Source organism: Nanorana parkeri, unplaced genomic scaffold, assembly GCF_000935625.1.
Source record: "Nanorana parkeri isolate BGI_ZX_2015 unplaced genomic scaffold, ASM93562v1 scaffold392, whole genome shotgun sequence".
In the NCBI taxonomy this organism is placed as follows: domain Eukaryota; kingdom Metazoa; phylum Chordata; class Amphibia; order Anura; family Dicroglossidae; genus Nanorana; species Nanorana parkeri.
The window spans coordinates 1,137,181-1,162,232 of NW_017306660.1; the positions used below are offsets into that span (position 1 = coordinate 1,137,181).

The window sequence follows — 25,052 nt, forward strand, 5'->3', positions numbered from 1 at the left end:
CTTCCCGACACACATCACCCAACTACACCCCCCACCACCTGTAATCCTATGCAGTGCCATCACACAGGAGGACAGGCTGCAGACTATCACACAGGAGGACAGGCTGCAGACTATCACACAGGAGGACAGGCTGCAGACTATCAGGCTGCAGACTATCACAGAGGGGCTCTCCTAGGAGGACAGGCTGCAGACTATCACAGAGGGGCTCTCCTAGGAGGACAGGCTGCAGACTATCACACAGAGGCTCTCCTAGGAGGGCAGACTATCACACAGGGGCTATCCTAGGAGGACACACTGCAGACTATCACACAGGGGCTCTCCTATGAGGACAGGCTGCAGACTATCACACAGGGGCTCTTTTAGGAGGGCAGGCTGCAGACTATCACACAGGTGTACTCCTAGGAGGACAGACTGCAGACTATCACACAGGGGCTCTCCTAGGAGGACACACTGCAGACTATCACACAGGGGCTCACCTATGAGGACAGGCTGCAGACTGTCACACAGGGGCTCACCTATGAGGACAGGCTGCAGACTATCACACAGGGGCACTCCTAGGACAGACTGCAGACTATCATACACGGGCATTGCTAGGACAGCCTGCAGACTATCACACAGGGGCTCTCCTAGGTGGGCAGCATGCAGACTATCACAAAGGGGCTCTCCTAGGAGGACAGGCTGCAGACTATCACACAGGGTCTCTCCGAAGTGGACATGCTGCAGACAATCACACAATTTCCTCTAGCCAGACACACTGCAGACTATCACACAGACCTCAGAACCAGGACGGAAATTTCCTACGACCTCCCAGAGTCACAGCACGCCCAATAGACACACTGAGCGCCGGGCTCTTCCTCCCCCGGGGTTCCCATTATTGCAAAACCCACCGACAGTGTCATTTCCCGGAGTACATGGGGTCAGATTTAAAGGGATGTTACACATTGGAGCCGCCCCGGCCAGGATGAAGATCTCTGGATCTGCTGATCACCCCCCGTCCATCTTCTGTCATAGAAATGTCATTCTTCCCTGAGCCCCGAGCACCTTTCCCCGCCGCTGTCCGCCCATTGCTGAGCCCGGCTGAGCTCCCTCCCGCTCCGCTCTCTCCGGCTCTGATCCTCTTACAGGCGGCGGGTGACGCACGCAGCCCTCCAGCCAATCAGCGGCGTGTGAAAGGTGGGCGGGGCGCTAAGCTACATAAAGCAGCTGAGCCCGGCGGAGAGGCGAGAGAAGAGAAGGTGAGCCTGAACCACAAAGGCTAGCAATCTAGTCCCCGGCGCTGCGCACTTCCTGCTGTGCAGTCCATTAACAAGCTGAGCTGATTGCATAATTCAGCGAGCCTTTCTGTGCCCCGGCTAGTGTGCATTAGGTCCACCAACCCTCTAGAAGCCATTCACTGCTGGGTCCCTTTGACTTTCCTGCCAAAAGAGCCTTGAGATCCGGAAGCTGGCAGAGCCAATGATGTCAGCCCAGGGTAAGATTGCATAGACCTTCAGCTGTTTTATTTCTCACAATAGTCCTTTGAGTTCTTCTCATGTTCTACAGAGACTGTTGTAGGTGGCTTCTAACTGATCTCTCACACCTGCCAGGTAGGGTGGACTGCTAGACTTCAGACAGCCAGTGACTTTGCATGTCCAAAGGGCCACTTCCTGATCCAAGCACATGCTGGTCTATTGAAAGTAGTTTCTGAGCTGCCATGAACTTTTGAAAACTTTGAGTGAAGTCATCAGCTGGCCATACCGCTGTAGAGAAAGCATTTGTCTTAGTTGGAGGGGAGCAGGGCTTCTGTAAAGCAACTTTTTGAGATGGATGCTGCCAAGACGAGGGCATTGCCAGAGAAGAAGCCAGTCAACTGTAACGGTTTTACTCCAGAGGAGAAGGGCTCGCCCACAGCCTTGAGTCGTGTAGACCGGGGTAGATCGGGGGTCAGCACGCCGCCCCTGGAGAGTTGGAGGGAGGAAAGGACTCGCAGTGAAGAAGACAATGAACTGAACCTTCCTTCACTTGCAGCAGCCTACAGCACCATTCTGAGGGCACTGGGAGAGGACCCGGGGAGGCAGGGGCTGCTGAAGACACCTTGGAGGGCAGCTACAGCCATGCAGTTCTTCACCAAGGGCTACCAGGAGACCATATCAGGTGAGCGATTCCATATATTTTTGGGTTGAGTTGGGTAGAGACATGCCAACTGTCATGGAACTAAAAGCCCCGGCAATGGTGAAACATTCCAGGCCTGATGGGCCTCAGTTAGCCCTGATATGCTTAATGATCAAAGGTGCAATTTGTGGATCTCCGCCTGTTGGGTAGCTGCATGTCCCAGAAGTTGTGGATACGCAGGTCCACAAGAGCTGGACATCCGCAAAGTCCTATACCAGGTAATAGTTGTCCTGCTGGAACTTTTCATTCCATGAGGTCTAAAATTTGGTACCCCCATTGGTGAAACATTGCAGACTAGATGTCCTCACTTAGCACTGACATGCTCAATGGGCAAAGGTGCACTTTGTGGCTCTGCATCTGTTGTGTAGGTGCATGTCCCAGAAGTTGTGGCTATGCCTTATGGGACATGTAGTTCCACAACAGCTAGACATCCAGAAGTTCCTATACCAGGTCATAGTTATCCTGCTGGAACTTTTCATTGCATGACTTTTAAAATTTGGTTCCACCATTGTGAAACATTGCAGACCAGATGGCCTCACTTAGCCCTTATATGCTCAATGGGCAATGGTACAATTTGTGGCTCCCCATCTGTTGTGTAGCTGCATGTCCCAGAAGTTGCTGACATGCCATATTGGATATGTATTTCCACAACAGCTGGACATCCACAAGTTCCTATACCAGGTAATAGTTGTCCTGCTTGAACTTTTCATTTCATGAAGTCTAAAATTCAGTTCCACCATTGTTAAAGGAGAACTATGGGGTTGAGGCTTTTCCCCATAGTTCTGCTTAGGGTAACGGGAGGACACAAACTAACGTCCTCCCGTCACCCTAGGCTCAGTATTATGCAAGCTGTAGCTCGCAGTATACTGAGAAGCCGCAGTGTACCGCGAGCTGCTGCTCGCGGTATACTGAGACACCGCAGCTGAAGCGGATCCCGACAATTGTGCCGGGATCCGCCCAGCTGCGTGACTGACAGCTCGCTCTGCCTATCTAGAGGCAGAGCCAACTGTACCCGCCCCCTCCCCCGTCCGTTCTGCCAGTCAGCGCTGGTGGAGCAGAGTGGGGAGGGGGAAATCCAGCCCCTCCCCTGTCACGGCAGAGAGCCGTGACAGGATCGAGAGGTGAGCGAACGCCGCTATGTGTTCGCTCACCTCCCGAGCCGACCTGTGACAGTCTCATTGTCACAGGTTGGCTAGAACTATGAGGTGAGTGAAAAGCACTCACCTCATAGTTCTCCTTTTTTAAACCTTTCAAACTCATTGGCACAGTAGGTCTCAGTGTCCGTGACAGTTGAGGAGGCACACATTGCCAAAAGCATGCTATAAAGACAGTGATTATCAACCATTGCCCCACTGAACTTTGCCTTTCCATCGCCATCCAGATGGGCACACATTCAGTAAAAGGAGATAAGAAAGATACAAAGGTTTTATGAATGATTTCTTTTGATTCTTGATCTGAGTAGAGAAGCAACCGGGATGTGGAGGCAACCAATCTGTAATGCTGAGGGAATGTTCATGACCACTTCTTGTGCTCCGGCAGTCTGCCCAGGGTGATGTGCTCTATAAAATATATCATAATATTAGTATTCCTAAAAATTAATGTTGAACAATAATCTTAAATTCTGCTTTAAAATGTTAAAACTAACAAAAACTTTAGGTCGACTGTGACAATTTGATGGGACATTAGGGAGGAAGGCTAGCGGATTTTGGAATTTGAGTGTATACCAGTTCAGTGATATTCATGAAGGTTCCGGTAACTTTTCCTGGAACCTGAGAGGCCTCTGCTTAATGTTCTTGAATTGTGCTGGCATGAAACATTTCTTGCATAGGTCTGTCCCCTTTCCCCGCCTTGCACAGGTACCGGCCACAACAAAGTATGCATTAGCGCCAAGAGACAAAATAACTTTTTTTTTTTTCTGTTGGTATAAAGATAAGACTTGTCTGAAGAATATTAAACTGTGATTGCCAACAAGAAGACATCTGTGTGTAGGAAAATATCTCCTCCCGGGATCACCACATTATCTCTGCCTGGACCATTCATATTGCCAATAGATTTTTGGGGGGCAATTTATTGGCAGACTCATTCACTGGTTTGCTAATTGATTTTATGCACTGTCCGTCCTTTTCTTTTGCTTACTATGTTATTTTTTTTGTCAACATCCTCCCTGCCAACTGTGAGCAAGAACAACAGTAAAAGCCCATCTCCAGATAAGCTAAAAAAAACTACCCTTGCAGTGGGTCTACCCCCTGCACTGCAAGGGTTAAGTGCTTGTTTATGCCTGGCGGACAGAGTAAAGCACTTTTACTTACCTGATCCCCGCTTCCCCCCCGACAACGCTCACCTTACTTTTCTCTGCTCCAGTTGGTAAAATGTTCCTTTGGCGTCCTCATGTCTAATGCAGGTCTATGGAAAAAACAAGGGGCGCCTTCCCTAGTGTAGATACATTTTTATTAGACAAAACGGCAAAAGTAGAATAATACTCACCACAGAGTAGATGACAATGAGCCTTCAAAATCAAAGGTTGATCCTCATTTTAGCAAAAAAGCAAAACACAGCATATGAGAGCTGCACAGATGGTAGTTCCTGTGTCCCAGCACAGTATGCCTAGAGTCACGCGTTTCCAGGGCCACGACCCCTTCCTCAGAACCCTATGGTCTATGGAGCCTGCATTAGACGCGATGACGTCCACGCTCCTTAGCCCTCGTTCACACCTGAACGTTTTGTAGCGCGTTCTACGCTCAACGAACGCTCTACAAAACGCTCAAAAATATAAATCCCATTGTATTTAATGGTCTCGTTCCCACCTTGGCGTATTTCCGCCCGTCCCTAACGCGCTACAAAACGGCCCACGCCTGAAAAGGTACAGGTACTACTTTGGGCCGTTTTGTTGTGCGTTTCCATTGGGACACAGCCAAGTAGCCTTCGGAAACGCGCGTTTGTCGCGCAACTTTTTTACCGCGAATCACGGTAAAAAACGCGCGACAGACGCGCATATGTAATACGCCTAGGTGTGAATGAGACCTTAGACAGCCAGAGCTAGAGTTAGAAGAGGTTGTGGAGACCGGTCTAGCAGCACTGGGGGAGCGGGGCTCAGGTAAGTAAAAATAGCTATTTCCAGTCCCCGCGGCATAAATGAACATTTAACCCTTGCAGTGTGGGGAGCAGCCCTACTGCAAGGGTAGTTTATTGGTTTGCCCGAAGATGGGCTTTAAGTCACTTGGAGTCTGATTTACTTGAATGATTTGAGAAAGTTTACACAATTGTGACTATTTACTTCAATGATGCGATCATGTGCAGATGACATAAACAAGGATGTTCCTGTCAATTGACATTTAAAGGGAATCTCCACGTATGGTATTTTATTGTGTGAACATTCTCAAATAGTAAATGAGCCTTTTAGTCGCCTTTTGATGTCCACATTGCTAAAAGAGAAAATGCACAACAAAATGAAAAACATAGTATCGGCTTTCTGAGTTCCTGTGCAGGTATAACAGATGTGATGGTGTAGGCTACAGTTATCAATGATGGATAGAAAACCAGAGACTGATCACCTATTAGATGGATATCAGCAGCGTAGTCCTAACGATCAAAAATTACCTGTAATTGGGCAACATGTTTTCTCATACAATCGCTACTTAAAGTGACATTAAACCCTCAGATTTTTTTAACATAAAACAATACTGTAATGTGCGCCTTACTGTAATCCATGGTAGTTTCCCTTCTCTTTGCTGCTCTTCCTTTTAAATCCTCATATCTTCTCATGCTGGGGGAGAACTTCCCTTTGCAGCCGAGTGCCTCTTCCTGTAGTGCTGGCTCAGGTTACAAACCTATACACAGACACCATGTATCCATTCTCAGAGACAAGGCAGTCTGCTGCAAAGCAGAAGTTCTGCCCAGCATGAGAACAGATACAGATTTAAAAAGGAAGAGCAGCAAAGAGAAGGGAAACAACCATGGATTACAGTAAGGCGCACATTACAGTATTGTTTTATGTTAAAAAATCTGAGGGTTTAATGTCACTTTAAGGCCTTGTTCACACCAAGCGCGGGGCAGAGCCGAGCAGTTACAGACCGGAGCAAAACTGCGTCCAATGTATTCCAATGGTATTTTTAGCTCCAGTTCAGTTCCAGAGCAGGTAAAAAAACTGCAGCAGGCCCTATCTTACCTGCTGCCTCTCACTGACTCAAGCAGCGGCTGTCACAAGGAATGCGCGGCTCTCAGTACAGTGCGGGCTCTGCAGGAGGCGGGGCATCTGGTCAGTACCCGGACTGAGCAGGCTGAGGGACATAGAAAAAGTGGGGAGAAGCCAAGTAATAGTGGCTTAGTGCGGAGGAAGGGGAGGAATGGGGATGGTTGGGGGCAGTGCTGAAGCTAGGGGGGCATGTGCCCTGGGCGCCGCCGGCAGATTCGAAAGGGGTGGAAACTATTAATATTATTACTGGGGCGGGCTGCACCGCTCCCTCCACCAGCACTGCCACTCCTGCAGGCACACCCGCACCTATGTATGTATGTATATATGTGTGTGTGTATGTATATATATATATATATATATATTTTTAATTCATATTTGTGGTCAATGGGAATTAAAATTATGAATTTAGTGATCCATGAGGTCCGAAAGGCTAAATTTCCCGACATCTTTAAGGGTTAAAAAAGAAAAATCTGAATTTCTCTACAGGAGACAGACAGTTGTATTCACACGTGTCCAATCCATTTTGTTTATAAATATTGAAAAATAACTTCCATCAGACGCAGTTTGTTTTTACACTCTGAGATGTCACCAAATAGTGTCGCTTGTTCCCTATTGGCTGGAGAGAGGGGTGTGAACCCACCATGCCTCTGCTGATTGGCCGATCACAGCCTTGCCAGTGCTGCTGACACACGTAATGTCACATGGCGTCTCCACCACCGCTGTCTGCAGTATTGCTCAATTTCGGTTAAAAAGAAACAGAAGTGCACGGATACTCGGAAGAGATCGCCATCAGGTTCTGGCCTCCAAAGGTGACAAAAACATTTTTACATGCACAACATTCCCTGTTGACATAATGTGAGCCAGCAGATGACGCACTCGGGTACAATGATTGCAAATCAATACAAGTTCTGGAAAGTGATTATTTTTAAACTGCAATACAGAAACTTTTATAATAATTCACATTTAAAGTGCAACTGAAGCCAAAACATTTTTTGTAGTTTTGGATGGAATGGAGAGGGATTAGAATACCTGCCGGGTTTGTATGGCTTTCTATGACCCCATTAGTGAGATTCACCTGCTGTGTCCTGTTGACTGTTCTCAGTGAAAGGAAATCTCAAATTTTGAGGTGTCACCAGAACAGGAATAGACGGGAAATCTTCCAATGGGGACACTAGTCCTGGTGACAGTCAGGGATTTTCCTCTCTTTGGAGGGATCTCCTCTCCCTTCCTGTTGCGGCTATCAAACAGGAAACAAAGGGAAGTCTCCTCAATGCAACACAGAGGCTAAAAACAAGCTGACAGGGTCAGGGCTGGATTTACTCTCTCTGCTGATCCGGCCCCAAGGCCAGGTTCCTCAATACGCTCCCCCCCTTCCTCCAATGGGGACTGGCAACCAGATGGCGGGGGAGGCAGGGTTAGTTTAAATTCAATTTTTTTGTAATCACTTTTGTTTTGTTTCTTAGTTAGAAAAATCACTCCGCTCATAGTTCTCCTTTTAAGAGTTGCTCGCCACCAGTTGCCCCTCCTAACCCCTATTCTGCCTCGGCCTGAACTCTGCCCCTAACACGCACCCTCTTAAATTATCTTATGAAATGACACTGTTCAATGTTTAATTCAGAATAAAGTTACAAAAATGAATATTAACAACAACTGTTACAATATTAACATAAAGCAATGTAAACAAAAAAGGAAAATAAGTGCTTTACATCAATAGGGAAACAAGAAAGAAGCAAGTGTGGGTCTTCAGCATGCCAATCCATTAGTTGGCATGTGACGTGCAACTGTTTTTTGGGGTTACATTACTAGGGATGCGCTGATACCGGGCCCTCAGCACGTCGCATAAGTTGCCGGGACACATCCAACCTGCTGGTTACCGGGATATTAATAGCTAATGAGGCGCCCATTGATAACTAGGTAACCACTGATGCTGGTTTAGAGTCTCTCTCTCTCCTTCAATCAACAGCTTACCTGGCACTCTTCTGGGCTGAAGTCGCCCCCTTTTTTACTAGTTTAAACAAGTTGATGCAGGACAAAACGGTACAGGTGAACAGCTTGACAAAACTACAACTCCATTGATGCAATAGGCGCTCAGTCCAATTATTGTGAAGCATAGAGCTAGCCACCAACCTGAGTGCTAGGCAGGTGAGTGGTACAATATCCAACGAGGACACTGTGAGCAGTTCCTATCCATAGACTGATGTTGCACAGTGGTGAGTGTATATATGCACTGGCTGAAATTTCCACTCACCCTCACTTTATTTCCACTTGCCAAATGTGAGCAGAAATTTTGAGATATATATATATATATCTCAAAATTTCTGCTCACATTTGGCAAGTGGAAATAAAGTGAGGGTGAGTGGAAATTTCAGCCAGTGCATATATACACTCACCACTGTGCAACATCAGTCTATGGATAGGAACTGCTCACAGTGTCCTCGTTGGATATAATACAATCTTTAAAGTGACCCCAATGTTATACAAAACTTACTAAGGCTGTAAAAGAACAAAGTAAATATTCACCAGCTGCCCCCATTGCTGAATGCTGAAATAATCAGTTAAATCAAAAGAGAACATTTATTTATAACCCATAATAATGTATTATACATAGATACAGTGTATATGTATAATATATAGACATATATTGTACTGTATATTTATAAAATATAATAAAAAGCAATTTGTTTAAAAATAGTGAAATAAAAATGTTTTTCAAAAATAAATAACAATAATATAATAACATACATTGTAAATGAATATATTTTATTATGATACCCTTATGGTAAGGGTGCTGGAGTAGTGGCCTTTCCTAGACAGGCTGTATTTGCATGCAGACCACCCTAGGTAATGCCCACATGTGATGCTGAGCCTCCATGATTGAAATAATTGAAATCCAATGACTGGAAGGGGCGGGCCAGGAACAGGACTGGGGAGGAAAGATGCTGAACATCCTCCAGCCGGGAAATGAGGCGGAGCTTTGTCTGACTTGCTGCAGCTTCTGATACACAATGTGAGAAGCTCCCAGTGTGCAGTGATATCAGAGGAAGCCATTTTAGTCCAGGAGAGGAGCCGGTACAACTGTGCAGGCCTGGAGGGAAGCCCGGAGTTCACCTTTTTTTTTAGCTCTCCAGCATCTACCATTTAATAAAATATCAGTTATGGGTGGACTGGCCCTTTTAAGCACTTGGGCAGTTTCCATTGGAGCTCCCACTACCTAACTTTTCTAGCCAGTTATAGCTGAACGGCAATCATGGAGACCTTGGCTCTGATCAATGGGCTTTGACCAGTGATGCAATGTGTGTGTAATCATTACACAAAGAGTTATTCACAAAAGGGTGAAGAGTTTGGAGAAGGCCGGAGAAGTGAACAATCTAGGACAACATAGCTGATTTGGAACAATTCTCCAATTCAGCTCACTTTCCAGTTCAGCTATGTTGTCCTAGATCAGCGGTGGTGAACCTATGGCACGTGGGCAAGTGGGGCCGTTTCTGCTGCCACGCCAGCCCAGGTCCGCCGTAACGCTTCAAAGTTCACTGATGGACACGCAGACGCAGAAAAGATCTTCGGAGACGCTGTCATCTGCTGCCGCGCTGACAAGGTATGTGAGGCGCACACGCTCTAGCATTGACGCCATTACCTCAGATATAGGAGAGCATATTAGACGGCCGCCCGCTGGGGCCTTTCAGGGCCCTAGCCAGCAGCTAGCGGCCGTCTAATTAGAAAGCTGCATCTGCCCTTTGGAGCCGCAAAGCCCTCCTTAGGGACCATTTAAGGACCACCACTTTTAGATGACCTGGACACTGCACAGCCCATCCCCCCCCTCCCCACCCATATACACAACTGCAGGGCACATCTAGCCCACCTAAAAGCATTTATGGACCACCTGTAAGCTGCACAGCCCCCAAGAGCCCATACAGACAACCGCAGAGCCCATCTAAGAGCACTTATGGACCACCTGTAAGCTGCACAGCCCCCAGGAGCCCATACAGACAACTGTAGAGCCCATCTAAGAGCACTTATGGACCACCTGTAAGCTGCACAGCCCCCAAGAGACCATACAGACAAATGCAGAGGCCCACTTTAAGCACATAACTAGTTCAAACAGTGGCATGAAGTGTGTTTGTAAAAGAAATCGTCAGTATTTGGGTCGAAGTGCGGGGTTGGCACTTTGAGACACGTACGTTGGTTTAGTGATCCAGTTTGGGCACTCGGGCTCAAAAAGATTCGCCATCGCTGTCCTAGATGGTTCACTTCTCCCGCCTTCTCCAAACTCTTCACCCTTTTGTCAATAACCTTGACAGTTACATGTTAACCTCCTGAATGATCGCAGTGACTGGGAATCGATAGGCCGCCTGACACGGATACAATGACTACTCAGCATTGAAGCCGTATATATAAGTAAACATCTGCATTGTTTACTCTGAAGCATGCCGTCTAATATCCTGTCTGCTGCAGCCAGCTGCCGTGTCTCACATGTGCCCGGAGCTGCTGGTGGGGCTGAAGAGATCAGTTTAGACACACAGGAAAGTCTCGGGGCTAGGAGTAGGCGGAGGGCTGGAGAAGGAGGCAGGAAGAAAACCGGAGATCAGTAAATGAATACTGCATTAAACATTTGATTGATGTAAAATTAAGATTTCAGTTTTCCATTGATGGGGAAGATTTAGAGCCAATTTCAAATCGGCTGCAAAGTGCATGGTTGGAATACATGTATATGAAGTGTCTTACCTGCCAAAGGATGTGTAGCTCTGTTCAGGCAGTCTTGTGAGCCAGGCACTCCTTCCAGACAGAATACTTAGGTCAGTGACCTCTCTTTTCTTTGCTGTAGTTGGTCAATACCGCTTGGTCACTGAGCCACCCTTTTGGCCGGATGACTGGAGAAGAAGGGAGCTTTGCTGCACTCATAAGGCCATCACTCTACTCCCTCCTTAGCAATGGGGGCAGGAACAACCTTGGAATGGGAGCAGGGAGTACTTGAAATGGAAGGCCCATGTCACACTTGTATTTTCAGGATTTCCAAAATGTGCAGGGAGAACATTCACCTTTTCATGTGTTGCTACCTTGTCACCCAGTTCGGTGAGATGGCGAAAAGTTGGCGGCAAGAGAATGACATCTCGCTCATCTAGCCAGTGAGGGAGCGACACATGAGCATGTCTCCCCCTCTACTGTGTCCTCCATAGCAATCCTGCCCTTGGCTTATTCCCCAGGATCACAAATGTGACATCAGCCTAAGACGAAAAGCAATTCTGACCACCAGAAATCACTAAACTACTGCCCAGAGTTCTCTCTTCCACGTTAAAGCAACCCCCATGCTTTGCCCATGAAGACTCCTGCAACCCGCAGGTCAAAACTCAAAATGATTAGATCCAGAGATGCATACAGGCAGCTGACCTCACATGCAAACCTTGACTTTTGCTGAAAGTCAAGCTTGGCTCCACCCTCTCCCAGCCAGTAGAGGTTTCCTTGAGGGCCCATTCACACCACTGTGTTAACGCATGCAGGGGTGTATGATATTTGTGCCATTCACTGTAAGGAAAGAGGAGTAAATGTAAACCAGAAGAGCCATTGATGGCAGAGAGAAAGGCAAAGGTGCATTGCAGCAATGCAATAATTATATATCCCTTAGTGTCGGTGTGGGAAGGGGGGGGGGACGGGGGGCTAATGTGCGCATTGGCTGGAGATGAATGAAATGTATATATATAACAACAATGTAATCTTATTTGTGTATCACTCAGCTGTAGGTCCTCAAATCATCTCTGAATTGGTGCCGACATGGTCCTTGTGTGTGTTGTAAAGTAGTCACCGCTCCAAGCTCGCTCCCGGGATGGATTACAATCTCAATGCATATTATTAAACTAAACATGAGATTGTAGTCCATCACGGGAGCAAGCTTGGAGAGGCGACTACTTCACAACACACACGGGGACCATGGGGAACAAAAGTAGCCCATAGTTCTCCTTTAAGGTTTTACTCCTGAGTTTAGTGTCACTTTAATAAAAAGTAAGTTCTGTAAGGACCCTTTGAAAGGGTCCTTACAGAAATTAGACTTCCAGATCTTAGAGCTCTGCTGCTCTTCCATCCGTATAGATGAGCGTTACTATAGCGATATATTTAATTTCCTGTCTCCTGGACACAACATCAGCAGCACGCACAGCCTCCCTCTCTGCTCGCAGCCATCCATTCATCCTCCCGTCTCTCAGCTCTCTTCAATCACGGCTAATGAAAGGTTCTGTCCCCGCTCATTTCCAGCGCCAGGTGTTGGCTTAATTGTGACGTTCTGGTTTTCTGTGTCTTGCTGGCACGTCCTAATTTCCATTTACAACATGGAATATATGAAAATATAAAGTAGGGATGCAGCAGCCCAGAACAGCGGAGAGGGGTGAGGTTGTCCACGGCGTAGGGGCCCCAGGTCTTTATATAACTGTCAGCTGTGTCAGTCCACGTACTGCTCTCGTGACAGGTTGCCTTTAACACAGATAGATGCTCATCCAGCAGCGCGATGACCTTTTACCTTCGCCGCTCCTAGATAAGACACTGCTCATTCCGCATCAAACCTCTGCTCTGTAGAAGGGAATTCTCAGAGCTAATAGAAATAGAAGATCAAAATGTAAAGCCACCAATGATTACCTATCAGAACTGTTCTTACCATGAGAAAGGAAATAATATGCAGCCTGAGTGCCAGTCTGTGCCCACCTTCCCCATGGCATGTCCAATTTATAGGGCGACAGCTTCATCTGTTTTTTGGGGAATTCTTTTCCCTGGTTCAGGTCTATCAGCTCTGACATGATGGGGTGGAGGAGCAACCACACAGGAGAAGAGATATGAAATATTGCGCATGGTCCTAGCAGTTAAAGGCATGAAAACACTCTAAAAAAAGACTCCATGTAGATAGAGAAATAGATCAAGCCAAGTGAATGGGATATCTCTGTCTCTCTCTCTCATCTAAACTCCCAGCTGTATTCAGCCACTGTCCCATTGATCTATATATTTGTTTTCACCCCCAGAAATTATACCACAGTGTTAAGCTGCCCGCACACCTTACAATTTATCTGCAGATTTTCTGTGGTCAGATGGGAAAAGTGCAACAGATTGGCCCAGGTGGACATTACTCCATCCACACAGTTAAGTGTAGATGGAGGAATCTGTTGCACCTTTTCCATCTGACCCTAGAAAGTCTGCAGATAAATTGTAAGGTGTGTGGGCAGCTTTATGTTGTGAGGATATTTAACCCCAGAGGCATGCACACAGGGTGTGCCGGGTGTGCCCGGGCACACCCTAATCAACCAAGGTTGACACTGCAACAGCAGGCGCTGTGTTTTTAGTCACTGAGCCAGTGGAGAGATCACAAAGATCTCTCTGTGATCGACTCAGTGATACAAAGCACAGCAGCACTTGCCACTTCCATTCCTTACAGCCGCAGTACTCGTCCCTGGCAAGGAGTGTGGCTGCAGCTATCCCTCCAATCGCATGACCAGCTGCCAGGCTCCTTGCTTCATTACTGTACCCCTGCTGGAAGGGGTAAGGGACTATGGTGTCTGGGTCCTACTACGGGTACAAAAAACAAACAGCACACACATATATGGTATCCCCATGCATGTTAAGAGAGAGAGCATTGATTTTGGGGGTGTTTTTTTGGTGGTGGATCATGTTAATGGCAAGAAATATACAGCTAAAGTTAAAAAAATAAATATATATCTATATATATTTCCTGACACCGTACATGGCAGCATACAATAGGTATGGCTCCTCCCACAGCACAATCACAGGAAATTGTTTACTTACCTATCGGTAATTTTCCTTTCCTGATACCAGTTCATGGCAGCATACAATGGGTATGGCTCCGCCCCCAGCCCAATCACAGGACCAGTTATACTACAAATTAAAGCCCGCCTCCCAAGGCCACCATTCTCGTAACAAGTACTCAATGCGAAAGTCATGGGAGGGTCCTGTATGCTGCCATGTACTGGCATCAGGAAAGGAAAATTACCGATAGGTAAGTATACAATTTTACGTTTTACATACATGCCGCATACAGGACCCTCCCATGACTTTCGCATTGAGTACTTGTTACGAGAATGGTGGCCTTGGGAGGCGGGCTTTAATTTATAGTATAACTGGTCCTGTGATTGGGCTGGGGGCGGAGCCATACCCATTGTATGCTGCCATGTACTGGTATCGGGAAAGGAAAATTACCGATAGGTAAGTATACAATTTTCCGTTATATATCTCATATATAAATCATTTTTTTAACTATTATGGGCCAGTTTTCCTTTGATTGCCACCAAATGAGGGTCCAATTTTTGTCCTGGAAAAAATAAAACCAGGTATAACTTTCCTGGAAACACCAAATAGTTACACAAAGATATGAACAGTTTTGCCAACACATGACAAAGTTGCAAAACCGGGTTTTGGGCGTTATGGTTTGTTTTACCCTAAGGGGTTTAAGTACAAATACAGGTTCCTTTAATGGAAGTCTAAATGAATCCAGTCACAAGCCTCTAAAAATAAGCAAGAAGCTTCCTTTTACCTTGGAGCCAAATCCGCCTTAATTTGTGTCTCACACGCTCCCCCCGCCCCATCCCAGACACTGTAGCTCACAGTGGGAGAGTTTCAGAGGCAGTGCTGTCAATCCAGAAAGCAGTGGGCGGGGCTAGATGTGACCAGATGCTGATTGACAAGCTACAGACTTGTGAATCAGTAGTGATGATGCTAGTAGCCACGCCCCCTGGAACATCTTCCACTCTAAGTAGGTGTTCTATCAAAGTTTGTGACCGCGTTAGAATGTGTGACCGGTGACGTGGTCACACATTCTAACGTAATCACGCCCATATTTTCCGGGGTTAAAATATGTGACCGTCCAAAGGTGAAGAATTCAATGGGTTCTCAGCTGTTCCAGGGCAGATCGGCACCACAGATCGTATGTGCAGGAGAACCGATCTTCCCTGGAACAGCTGATCGGTCCTGAAATGTCACTTCTGTCCGACTTTGTGGAATGTGAGATCGCAGTCACAAAGTCGGATAGAAGTGACATTTCAGGACCGATCAGCTGTTCCAGGGCAGATCGGTTCTCCTGCACATACCATCTGCCCTGGAACAGTTGAGAAAGCGTTGGAATTCTACACCTTTTGCCGGGCACCGGTCACGTATGTTAACCCCGAAAAAAATGGGCGTGATTACGTTAGAATGTGTGACCACGTGACCGGTCACACATTCCAACCCAGTCACAATCTTTGATAGAACAGGCGCTGCTTGAGCGTGACAACCCTGCTGTGAATTAAGGAGCAGTGCAGCATTGTTGCCACCCCATTACAGGAAGCTGCATGTATTATTGTGTTCTTGGTTTACTTGTCCCCAGCCACCAATCAACATCAGACTTGCCCTAAATATTTAAAACCGATTGGTGACTGTGGGAAAATCATTTTATTAGTGTGTGTTGACACACAAGACTGTAAGGGCCCATCTGCACCGATGCAATGATCATGATAATGGCAGTTCATTGCCCAACCCCTCTCCCCCCCGTCACCCTGGACGCAATAAGCGGCAAATAAGATCAAAGAACATTTAAACTGTGATTAACTTAATGAAAGGAGGGAAATGACGCAGATTTGCGTTTCCACGGTTACCTGTATGAGGCGGACAGGACACAGGAAATTAAAATCTGTTGTTATCACATTGTGTTCTCTTCTTAGACAGGAGCGGGGAGGCGGCAAAGGAAATAAAGCGATGGGGATATCACAAAGAGTCAATATTTTGCCGCACATAATATACAGAGACACGTTTGCTGTATGCGGCTGTCTGTTGGGTGATATAATATAATAAGGGAGGTGTTCTACGACACAAACATATTCTCACAACCTTTCAGGTCATCCTTCTACCTCTTCCCTTCCTGTAGGTGTGTTCAGCGCTGTGCAATGATATAGAGCGCCCTGAAGTTTAATCTGCTTATATTTTGACCTCCCTGGTTCCCTTCTCAACGATATGCCAATGAAATGAAATATGTTTATTAATTATTTAAGTTAAATTATTTATGTATTTTTATTATTAAATAAAACTTTTATTTTCATTAAATTCCTTATTTTAGACCCAGCGATTGTCTTATCTGCAATGCAACCTATAATTTGCCATTTCTGGTTCCTCTCTGATCAAAAAAGCTAATGACCATTTTTAAATTGCCATTTTGTATTACATTCCTTAGAGTTATCCCAGTGATGGGGCTGAAGGAAAGGGAGAGAAAGAGAGAGACCCTCTTTTCTCCTTCCCTTCCCTCTCCCCTTCTCTCTCCTCTCCTCCCTTCTCTCCCCTCTTCTTTCTATCCCCTCCTCTCCCCTCTTCTTTCTATCCCCTTCTCTCCTCTCTTCCCTTCTCGCCGCTTCCCTTCTCTCTCCCCTTTCCCCTTCCCTTCTCTCTCCTTTCCTCCCTTCTCTCTCCTCTTCTTTCTATCCCCTTCTCTTCTCTCTTCCCTTCTCTCAGGTCCCCTATTCCCTTCTCTCTCCCCCCTACCCTTCTCGTCGCTTCCCTTCTCTCTCCCCTTTCCTTTTCCCTCTCCCCTTTCCCTTCTCTCTCCCCCCTACCCTTCTCGCCGCTTCCCTTCTCTCTCCCCTTTCCCCTTCCCTTCTCTCTCGCTTCTTCCCTTCTCTCTCCTCGCCGCTTCCCTTCTCTCTCCTCGCCGCTTCCCTTCTCTCTCCTCGCCGCTTCCCTTCTCTCCTCTCGCCGCTTCCCTTCTCTCCCCTCGCCCCTCGCCGCTTCCCTTCTCTCCTCTCGCCGCTTCCCTTCTCTCTCCTCGCCGCTTCCCTTCTCTCTCCCCTTTCCCCCTCCCCTCTTTCCTTCTCTTCTCACCCCTTCTCTTCTCACCCCTCCTCTTCTCTCCCCTCCCATACTAGTATCGGTGCAGATACCGAGTATTTGTGTGACTAATCTTACTCACCTAAATGCTCCCAATGCCTATCCCACTACCGGAACTTCAGGAAGCTGGGTGGCGTGTCACTACACACCGCCCGGCTTCCCGATTGGCCAGGAAGCCGGCTCTATGCTCCCTCACCATTTGGCGACGTCACTTGACGGGGGAGCATGAAGCCGACATCCCGGCTAATCAAGAATCCTGGGTGGCGAGTCACTACACGCCGCCTGGCTTCCTTAATGGGACTTCCGGTATAGATATTGGCGTGTACCGGAAACATATTGGTAATCTATACCGAAAAAAACGGTATCAGTAGATGGATAGATCATCGATTTATTTATGTATAAATAATACAGACGAGTTATAAAGTTCGCTGTCCTCTCTGTGGACTCGTTTGATATATTTGTTGCATAGTCACCGCCTCCATCCCTCCTCTGATCCCGTGTAACGTTTCCTTTTACTTTATCGCTTTTATCTTTTCATTAATGTAGCCGAATCTTTCTTGCAGATGTCCTGAATGACGCAATCTTCGACGAGGATCACGACGAGATGGTGATCGTGAAAGACATTGACATGTTTTCCATGTGCGAGCACCACTTAGTCCCCTTCATCGGAAAGGTAATTCCAGCGATCTCTCCGCTGTCTTCCATTGTTTTGTCTGACAGACGCGTTCGGCGTTTCCGAGTAGAGAAATTCTCCGTAATTGCGCTGCCCTTCCAGGTTGCAGGGTGTCCTCTTGTTATAATACTGAGAAGTGGAATCCGTTCATTGGAATAAACAAACCGAAAAGGACACAGGACGGTGTTTGCCAGTGCAGTGGGGCCATTGAAAGGATTAGTCAGAGAGTCCCTTGGCCCCAAAGACCTAACACCAGATAGATACAAAGACTCAGATTTATACATCATTTGTGTTTTTTAATGCCGGATTTGACTTGTGTCATCCTCTTGCAGTCCTTGTGCAGCAGAGCTCAAGCTGGAATAGGGAGAGGCAGCATAAGGAGTCAATTAGTTGTGCTGCAGTGCTACTGATCTAAGAAATAACATGCTGATGGGAGGAGAGAGCAGAATGACAGTGAGATGAGCTCATCAGTATCAGTCATAGGCTTGGTTGGGGAGGGGAGACCTGTAAGGGCTTGTTCACACCAAATCTGCATGAGTTTATGCACGCGCAGTGCAATGTGTTATACCGTGTTTTTGACGCGTTCCGGGCCGTTTTTTTTAGTTTAAAATGGGCTTTCAGGGCGTTTCCATGCGCTTGCATGCATTCCAGAGCAGGTAAAATAGGGCTTGCTGCAGGTTTTTTTTTTTCTTTTACATGCTCTGGAACTGAACGCTGCGGTGTGAACTAGAGCCCAAAATACCATTGGAATACATTGGACGCAGTTTTGATCCGATCTGTAACTGCTCTGTTTCTAGAACGCGCTTGGTGTGAACAAGCCCTTAGTGTTACTGATCTGCAGCAGAGAAGAATCGGGTATTCTACCCTGCCAGCAGGCCCGGATTTCCCACAAGGCCACCGAGGCCCGGCCTCGGGGCGGCAGCGCTGACCTTGTGGGGAAGTTGCGGGCGCCGGTGTAAGGTGTCCGCCGCCGTCCAATCACGAGTGGTCGCTCCCGTATAGGTATTTAGCGGTGGGCCTGGAGGTCAGCTTTAATCTTGATGTCGTACAAGAGAGACAGTCCAGGGAGGTGCTGTGGAAGGGTGAAGCAGGCGTGGTCTCCTGCAAGTAGATGTGACCAATAATTTGTTTTCTCCTCATTGTATTTATTATGATAAAGCCCAACTCTGGACTTTGTTTGATTCATGTATTGCTATGTGCATATAAAAATACAAAAACTTCTCCCCTTCAGTCCTGTACTGGCTTGTTAGATATTGGATTACACAAAGGCAATGAGACATATACCGCTAGCAGACACACATGTTCAATCCGGAGCAAACATTAACCGGTGCCCGTCCAGTGCTGGGCATTCTCATTGTATGTCCAGCATTCTCTGCAGACACAGTATCATGGAATACCTTGCCGGGCGGCAAGGTATTCCTGCCGCCCAGCTTCTCGATTGCCTGGGAAGCCGACTCGATGCTGATTGGCTGGGAAGCCCGGTTTGCCGGCCAATCACAATGAAGCCAGCCAAAAAGGAAGCCGGGCAGCATGTCATTACCCGCCGCCCGGCTTCCTGATTGCCTGGGAAGCCGGCTCCATGCCAGCGGAAGCACCGGTACTTGGTATCGGTGAGTACCAAAAGCAAAATAAAATCGGTACTCGTATCCGATACGAGAAACTTGTATCGGTTTATCTCTAATCACCTTCATAACACATGGGGGTGTTCTGTTGTCCACATTGGACATCTGGGCAGGGATGATGACACTGGTTAGGATTTTAGTGCAGCGGAGACAGTGTTGTCAGCACACTGCAGAAAGTTAGGAGCTCACTGGATTTCTGGCCGATCAGCAGGTATTTTTCTGTACATGTGGAAATGAGCGTACTGTATATTGTAGAGATGTACTGAATGTGTGGTTGTTTTATTTTGCCCCGACACACACACTTAATACAGTTGAGGAAATATGGAAACGTAAACGTGACAGTAAAAGTTTATTTTACATAAATGTTACTCTATTAATACTTTTCCGGTAAAGGTTGCTCTGTGTGTACAAGACCTTAGGGGTTTCTATCGAGCCCTTTACATCTGTGACTGTTCCTGCTCCTCTGTAATTATTTGCATTCACCCTCTGCCCCCCCTCTCCGCAGGTGCACATAGGTTATCTACCGAACAAACAAGTGCTCGGGCTGAGCAAGCTGGCCAGGTAAGTGCAGATTGCGTTTTATATTCATTTTATTTAAACAATTAATCAGGCCGGTGAAAGGGCTTCTGGGACGTGACGGCGGGCAGTTATATGGAAGCCGTTTGACATCATCTATTCATCAAAGGCGCACGGAGAGCTTCTGTGTAAATAATGAGTAATGATAGCGCACATTGCAGGGAAATGGGATTTAGAATGAGTTGACATTGATTTTACACGGCACAACAAGGGGGGGCCAGCTAATTATCGGCAATGGCTTTCATGTCGCTCAAACCGCCAGTTCTGGCGGCGTCCATAATTCGGGAGAGGCACACACATATTGAACAGGCAGGATGGAAGATACAATTGTATACATTGTTGCTAGTATGTGAATCTCTTATGGCTGTTGCTGTTGTCTGGTAGATGAGGTCAGCATACTCTGGGGGGGAAAGCGTGGGGAACCCCGGACACAGATTTAAGGGCAGGGGAAACCCCAGAGGAGGGGGGACCCCAGACTGCTATCACACTTTGGGGGAGTGGTGTATTGCCGGAACACATGTTTATGTTGCAGATTGACCTGCATTGCAATTAAGTGTACTTCTGCAGTGAAATATGGGAATGCTTGTTACTGTTGTAAAGGCATTAAAATTATTTTGCACCTACAAACAAAGGTAGGGCTGGTTGAATGCTTCTGCAAGACAATAAACATATATACACATGTATCATTTAGGTTTTTTTCCCCACAAGGTGCATGCATGTGTAAAATATATATATATATATATACACACACATTTCTTATAGCCCTGTGGGGGTCCCTGGTTCAAATCCAGGACATTATATGAATGGAGCTTGCATGTTCTCCCTGTGAAGGATCCTCCATTTTCTTCCCACACTCCAAGTCATGCTAGTAGGTTATTTGGCTGCTGTCTGAATTAGCTGTAGTATGTATGTATGTATGTGAGGTAGAGACCTTAGCATGTAGGCTCCCTGAGGGCAAAAACTGATGTGAACAGCTTAGTATATAAAGCACCGTGTAAATTGGTGGTGCTCTATATATAAAAAATAAAATCATCATCTAACCCCCTTTTAAAAACTTAAGCTGTAGTTCCACCTTAAATGTTTATTTTACAGTCTAAGTAAAGACTGTATATAAATAATTCAGACATCATCAGTAATTTAAACTTACAAACATTTAACAAAAAGTAGCCAAAAACTATAGTCGTCCCCCTTTAAGGAATTGTTTTGCATTACCCGGAGACCTTTTTATCCTGCATGAATTTCCATGTAACCGGTGTGATCCCTAAACCAACATGAAGGTTCATAGAAGATTATTTGCTTGGGATTTGGAATTTATCTACCCCTAGCATTTAGAAGACGCACAGCACTGACTTTTTCCAATTAAATTTGACATTTAATAGGAGCAGAAGCTCGCGGCCATAGGACCGGCAGCCGTATGTTATGAGGATTAAACAAAAAATTCCTCTTTTTACTCAAACTGTATAAAATGTTTGGCAATGGGTATTGATCGGTTCAATAAAGAGTTCTGAAGAAAGTAGTGAAAATATACAAATTATGATTTTAAACCTGCTAGTGGGGAAAAAAAAGATTAATACGGCGAAGGGTAAAATGTAGTAACCCAAATCAACCAATGAATGATTAGTTCTGAAGGAAGGTCAGATATGATTGGATGTTATAGGTTGTGTTGCTTTTTTCTTCTGTTGTATTAAAGGGTTAGTCAACCCAAGAGTGGTATTTCTGTGTAAACCGCCCCGACGGTCTCTTCTACCTCTTGATTTTTATTTTTTTTGGGCGAGATCTCTACACTGAGGTCTACGCACCTTATGTGCCCATTATGAGGGGCTCCCGGCATCCCTGTGCCTAGTTTCCCATCTGTACACCTGCTGTGCCCATTATGAGGGGCTCCCACAATTCCTACACTGAGTTTCCGGGTGTGGACACCTGTAGTTCCCATTATGAGGGGCTCCCACCATCCCTGTGCTGAGTTTCTGGGTGTGGAGACCTATAGTGCCCATTATGAGGGGATCCCACCATCCCTGGGCTGAGTTCCTGTGTCTGTACACCTGCTGTGTCCATTATGAGGGGTTCCCACAATTGCTGCACTGAGTTTCCGGGTCTGGACACCTATAGTGCCCATTATGAGGAGCTTCGACCATCATTGTTCTGGGTTCCCGGGTCTGTACACCTACTTTGCCCATTATGAGGAGCTCCACCATCTCTGCTGGCGTTTTACTTCTTTTACATGATGGAAAATGTAACGGGAGGAGCTGGAACACAGAGGCAGGGACAGAGACTCTTCTGCAAACAAAAGCTAAAAATCCTTTAGTTCTGCTTCGATCGCTGCAGAGGTTGGGTGGGAGAACATGTGAAGAATGAATTTATCCTGTAAATATGTAACTTCAGCAGCCTCGGTGACCACCATAGATTCAGAAACATCAGGGTTCAGTAAAGAGAGGGATTCAGATTACATGGCATGCTGGGACTTGTGGTTTCTGGAACCCCAGGGTAGCTGTACTTTCGATGAAACGCAGACTGTATGTACAATGCTTCAGTCCTTGGTGACTGACGTGTTTAATCCTCCATATCCCGGCTTACCATGACTAGGATTCTTCCCTGCTGCTTCCTGACATCTCTGTAACTCCTTCTCCAATCACAGACGCACATAGGAAAGTCACATAAAGAGCACCGGTGTGCAGGACCCCATACCGGCAGAGCTTAATTTAATAAGCTGACATCCTATTGGCTGGTCGTGGCTTGGCCCTATTAAAGTGTACCTGTCATAGGTTGCACATGAGCAATCTTATGATAAATAAATGAAGCCATATGCCATTTTTTCCAAATTCTGTGTGGTGGTCCAGGAGCTCCTAAAATTGGGCGCACTTTTCTTTTCCTGGGTGCAAAGATCCAGAGTAACTTCATTCCATTGCAGCACTCCATTAAGATTTTGCAAAAGTAGCCAACGCGTTCTGAGGTCAAAAGCTTCTTGTTTATTAGCGATGTATAGACGATTTACGTAAACATGACCTTTTTTCCCCATTATATCATTTCATTAACTTTTTTATAATTAAATAATGTTTCTTTGGGCCAGAATCTTTGCGTGCGATTCCCCAAGATTTTATTTCTGGATCCACCTTAAAGCCAAACTCTGGGTTGGAAGACAAAAAAAAAAACCCTTGCAGTGGGGAAAGGGTTAACTTTAGAGGAGAGATGAAGAGGTTGTACTACTTACCTTACCCCCATCCGGCAGGATCTAGGCCAGTGGTGGCAAACCTTGGCACTCCAGCTGTTTTGGAACTACAAGTCCCATGAGGCATTGCAAGGCTCTGACAGCCACAGACATAACCCCCAGAGGCAGATGCATGTTGGGATTTGTAGTTTTGGCACAGCTGGAGTGCCAAGGTTCGCCACCACTGCTCTAGGCGCTCTCCTTCCTGGTGCTGTGGGCGGTCCCTAGGCGTTAATGTACAATATAAGGGAGCATCTTAGAGAGGAAGCTTTGCCGGACCGGTCACACAGGTGGAGGGAGCTTGCTAGGCGTGAGGAGTAAGGTAAATATTACCCTTTATTCCTCTACCCCTAGGCAAAAATGAGCATTTAACCCTTGAAGTGTGTGGGGGGGGTGGGCCCCACTGCAAAATGAAAATAAACTAATTCTGGGGATCCAGCACCACCTACCTACCCTCTCAAACACTTGTCATAGCCTTCAACACATAGTCATCATCCAGGGCCCTCCCAGTCTGGCCCATACCCCTATCATCCTGCTAACCCCCGGGGCTCCTCACCAGCCAATACAGCACCCTGGCTGCAGAGTGGAGCTGCACACTGAACAATTTGGAAGAGAATAAGGTACAATCAAGAACCCATGACAAGTTCTATTAAAATAAAAAAACAACCTCAAAACCAATTTTCACATTGGGCAAATAGTAGAGAGAGAGAGAAGCCATTGTAAATAGTTTTATGTAAATCCTATGCAAATATATAAAAAATGCCCTTTAGCTCGCTTACATGGTAACTTAAAAAGTAATAAGATGTTAAAAATGTCAAATATTTATCTTTGTAGAAGAGATGTGTACTTTTCCTGAGCTGATCTTGACTAGATAAAATCTGAAATCAGGCTGGTGGTGGGCGTGTATGCTCTGTAAGATGATGGATGGGCTCAGGGTTACATAGGGGGGGTTTATAGGATGGAGAGAGCTCCGGGTGGGTGGGCGATGCCCACTAGGAGTCCAATATAAAAAGACAGGAGGCGGGGCAGTGAGTCTCAGGAATCATTGTAGAGTGGCGTGATGCTTTGCAGCCATACGACGTGGGAGGCTTCAATTACTTTGCCACTAAATGTATTATATATCCGGTTATAAATCCGGTTGTCAGTGTAGCAAAGTAACGGCAATCATTATTTTTCTTTTAGGATTGTGGAGATCTACAGCAGAAGACTGCAAGGTAAGCAGTGATGGGGTACAATGACATCATAGATCACCTCCTGTGAGTTACCTTATAGTTATAAAAGGTTGTTACACTGTATCCTGGAGGGAGATGTTGGCTCTCATTGACTCCACATAGGTCACGGTGACTCTATGGTGGATCATCTCGGGGCGCCCGGTACGTAGAAAAGGTCGGGATGGGTCTTATTGCCCTTTTATGAGGATATTCATTGTTCTGACAGCTGCACTTTATGAACATACGAGGTGACATTAGACAAAGGTGACGGGTCACAATGGAGTTTATTTCTGGATTCAAGCTGCTGCATGTCAGATAAAAGAAATGCAAACTGTTATTTTTCATTCATGGTTTCCTGTCCGACGGGTTTGATAACCAAAGGCTGAAATATGCAAAATTTTACGTATCGGATGCAAAACGGAGATCTCAGAGGGTAGGATGACATACAACTGCTGCTAAAAACAGGAGGGGGTTGCAGGGGGCACTGCATTGTGATCCCATGCTTCTACACCACCGCTTACAGCTACTGACCCTCCCATTTCTTACAGCTACTGACCCTCCCATTTCTTACAGTATCAATTTTATA

General features: G+C 46.3%; 1 protein-coding gene across 1 annotated transcript in view; it reads left to right on the plus strand.

Moving 5' to 3' along the window:
• The first annotated feature begins 1,794 nt into the window (after positions 1–1,794).
• GCH1 (GTP cyclohydrolase 1) overlaps positions 1,795–25,052 on the plus strand; it is a 27,660-nt gene continuing 4,402 nt past the window's right edge. The window contains exons 1-4 of the mRNA XM_018559408.1: positions 1,795–2,133; positions 17,743–17,852; positions 19,980–20,035; positions 24,438–24,469. Of these exons, the coding sequence (XP_018414910.1) occupies positions 1,803–2,133; positions 17,743–17,852; positions 19,980–20,035; positions 24,438–24,469 (529 nt within the window). The 5' untranslated portion in view covers positions 1,795–1,802. The remainder of the gene's footprint in view (positions 2,134–17,742; positions 17,853–19,979; positions 20,036–24,437; positions 24,470–25,052) is intronic.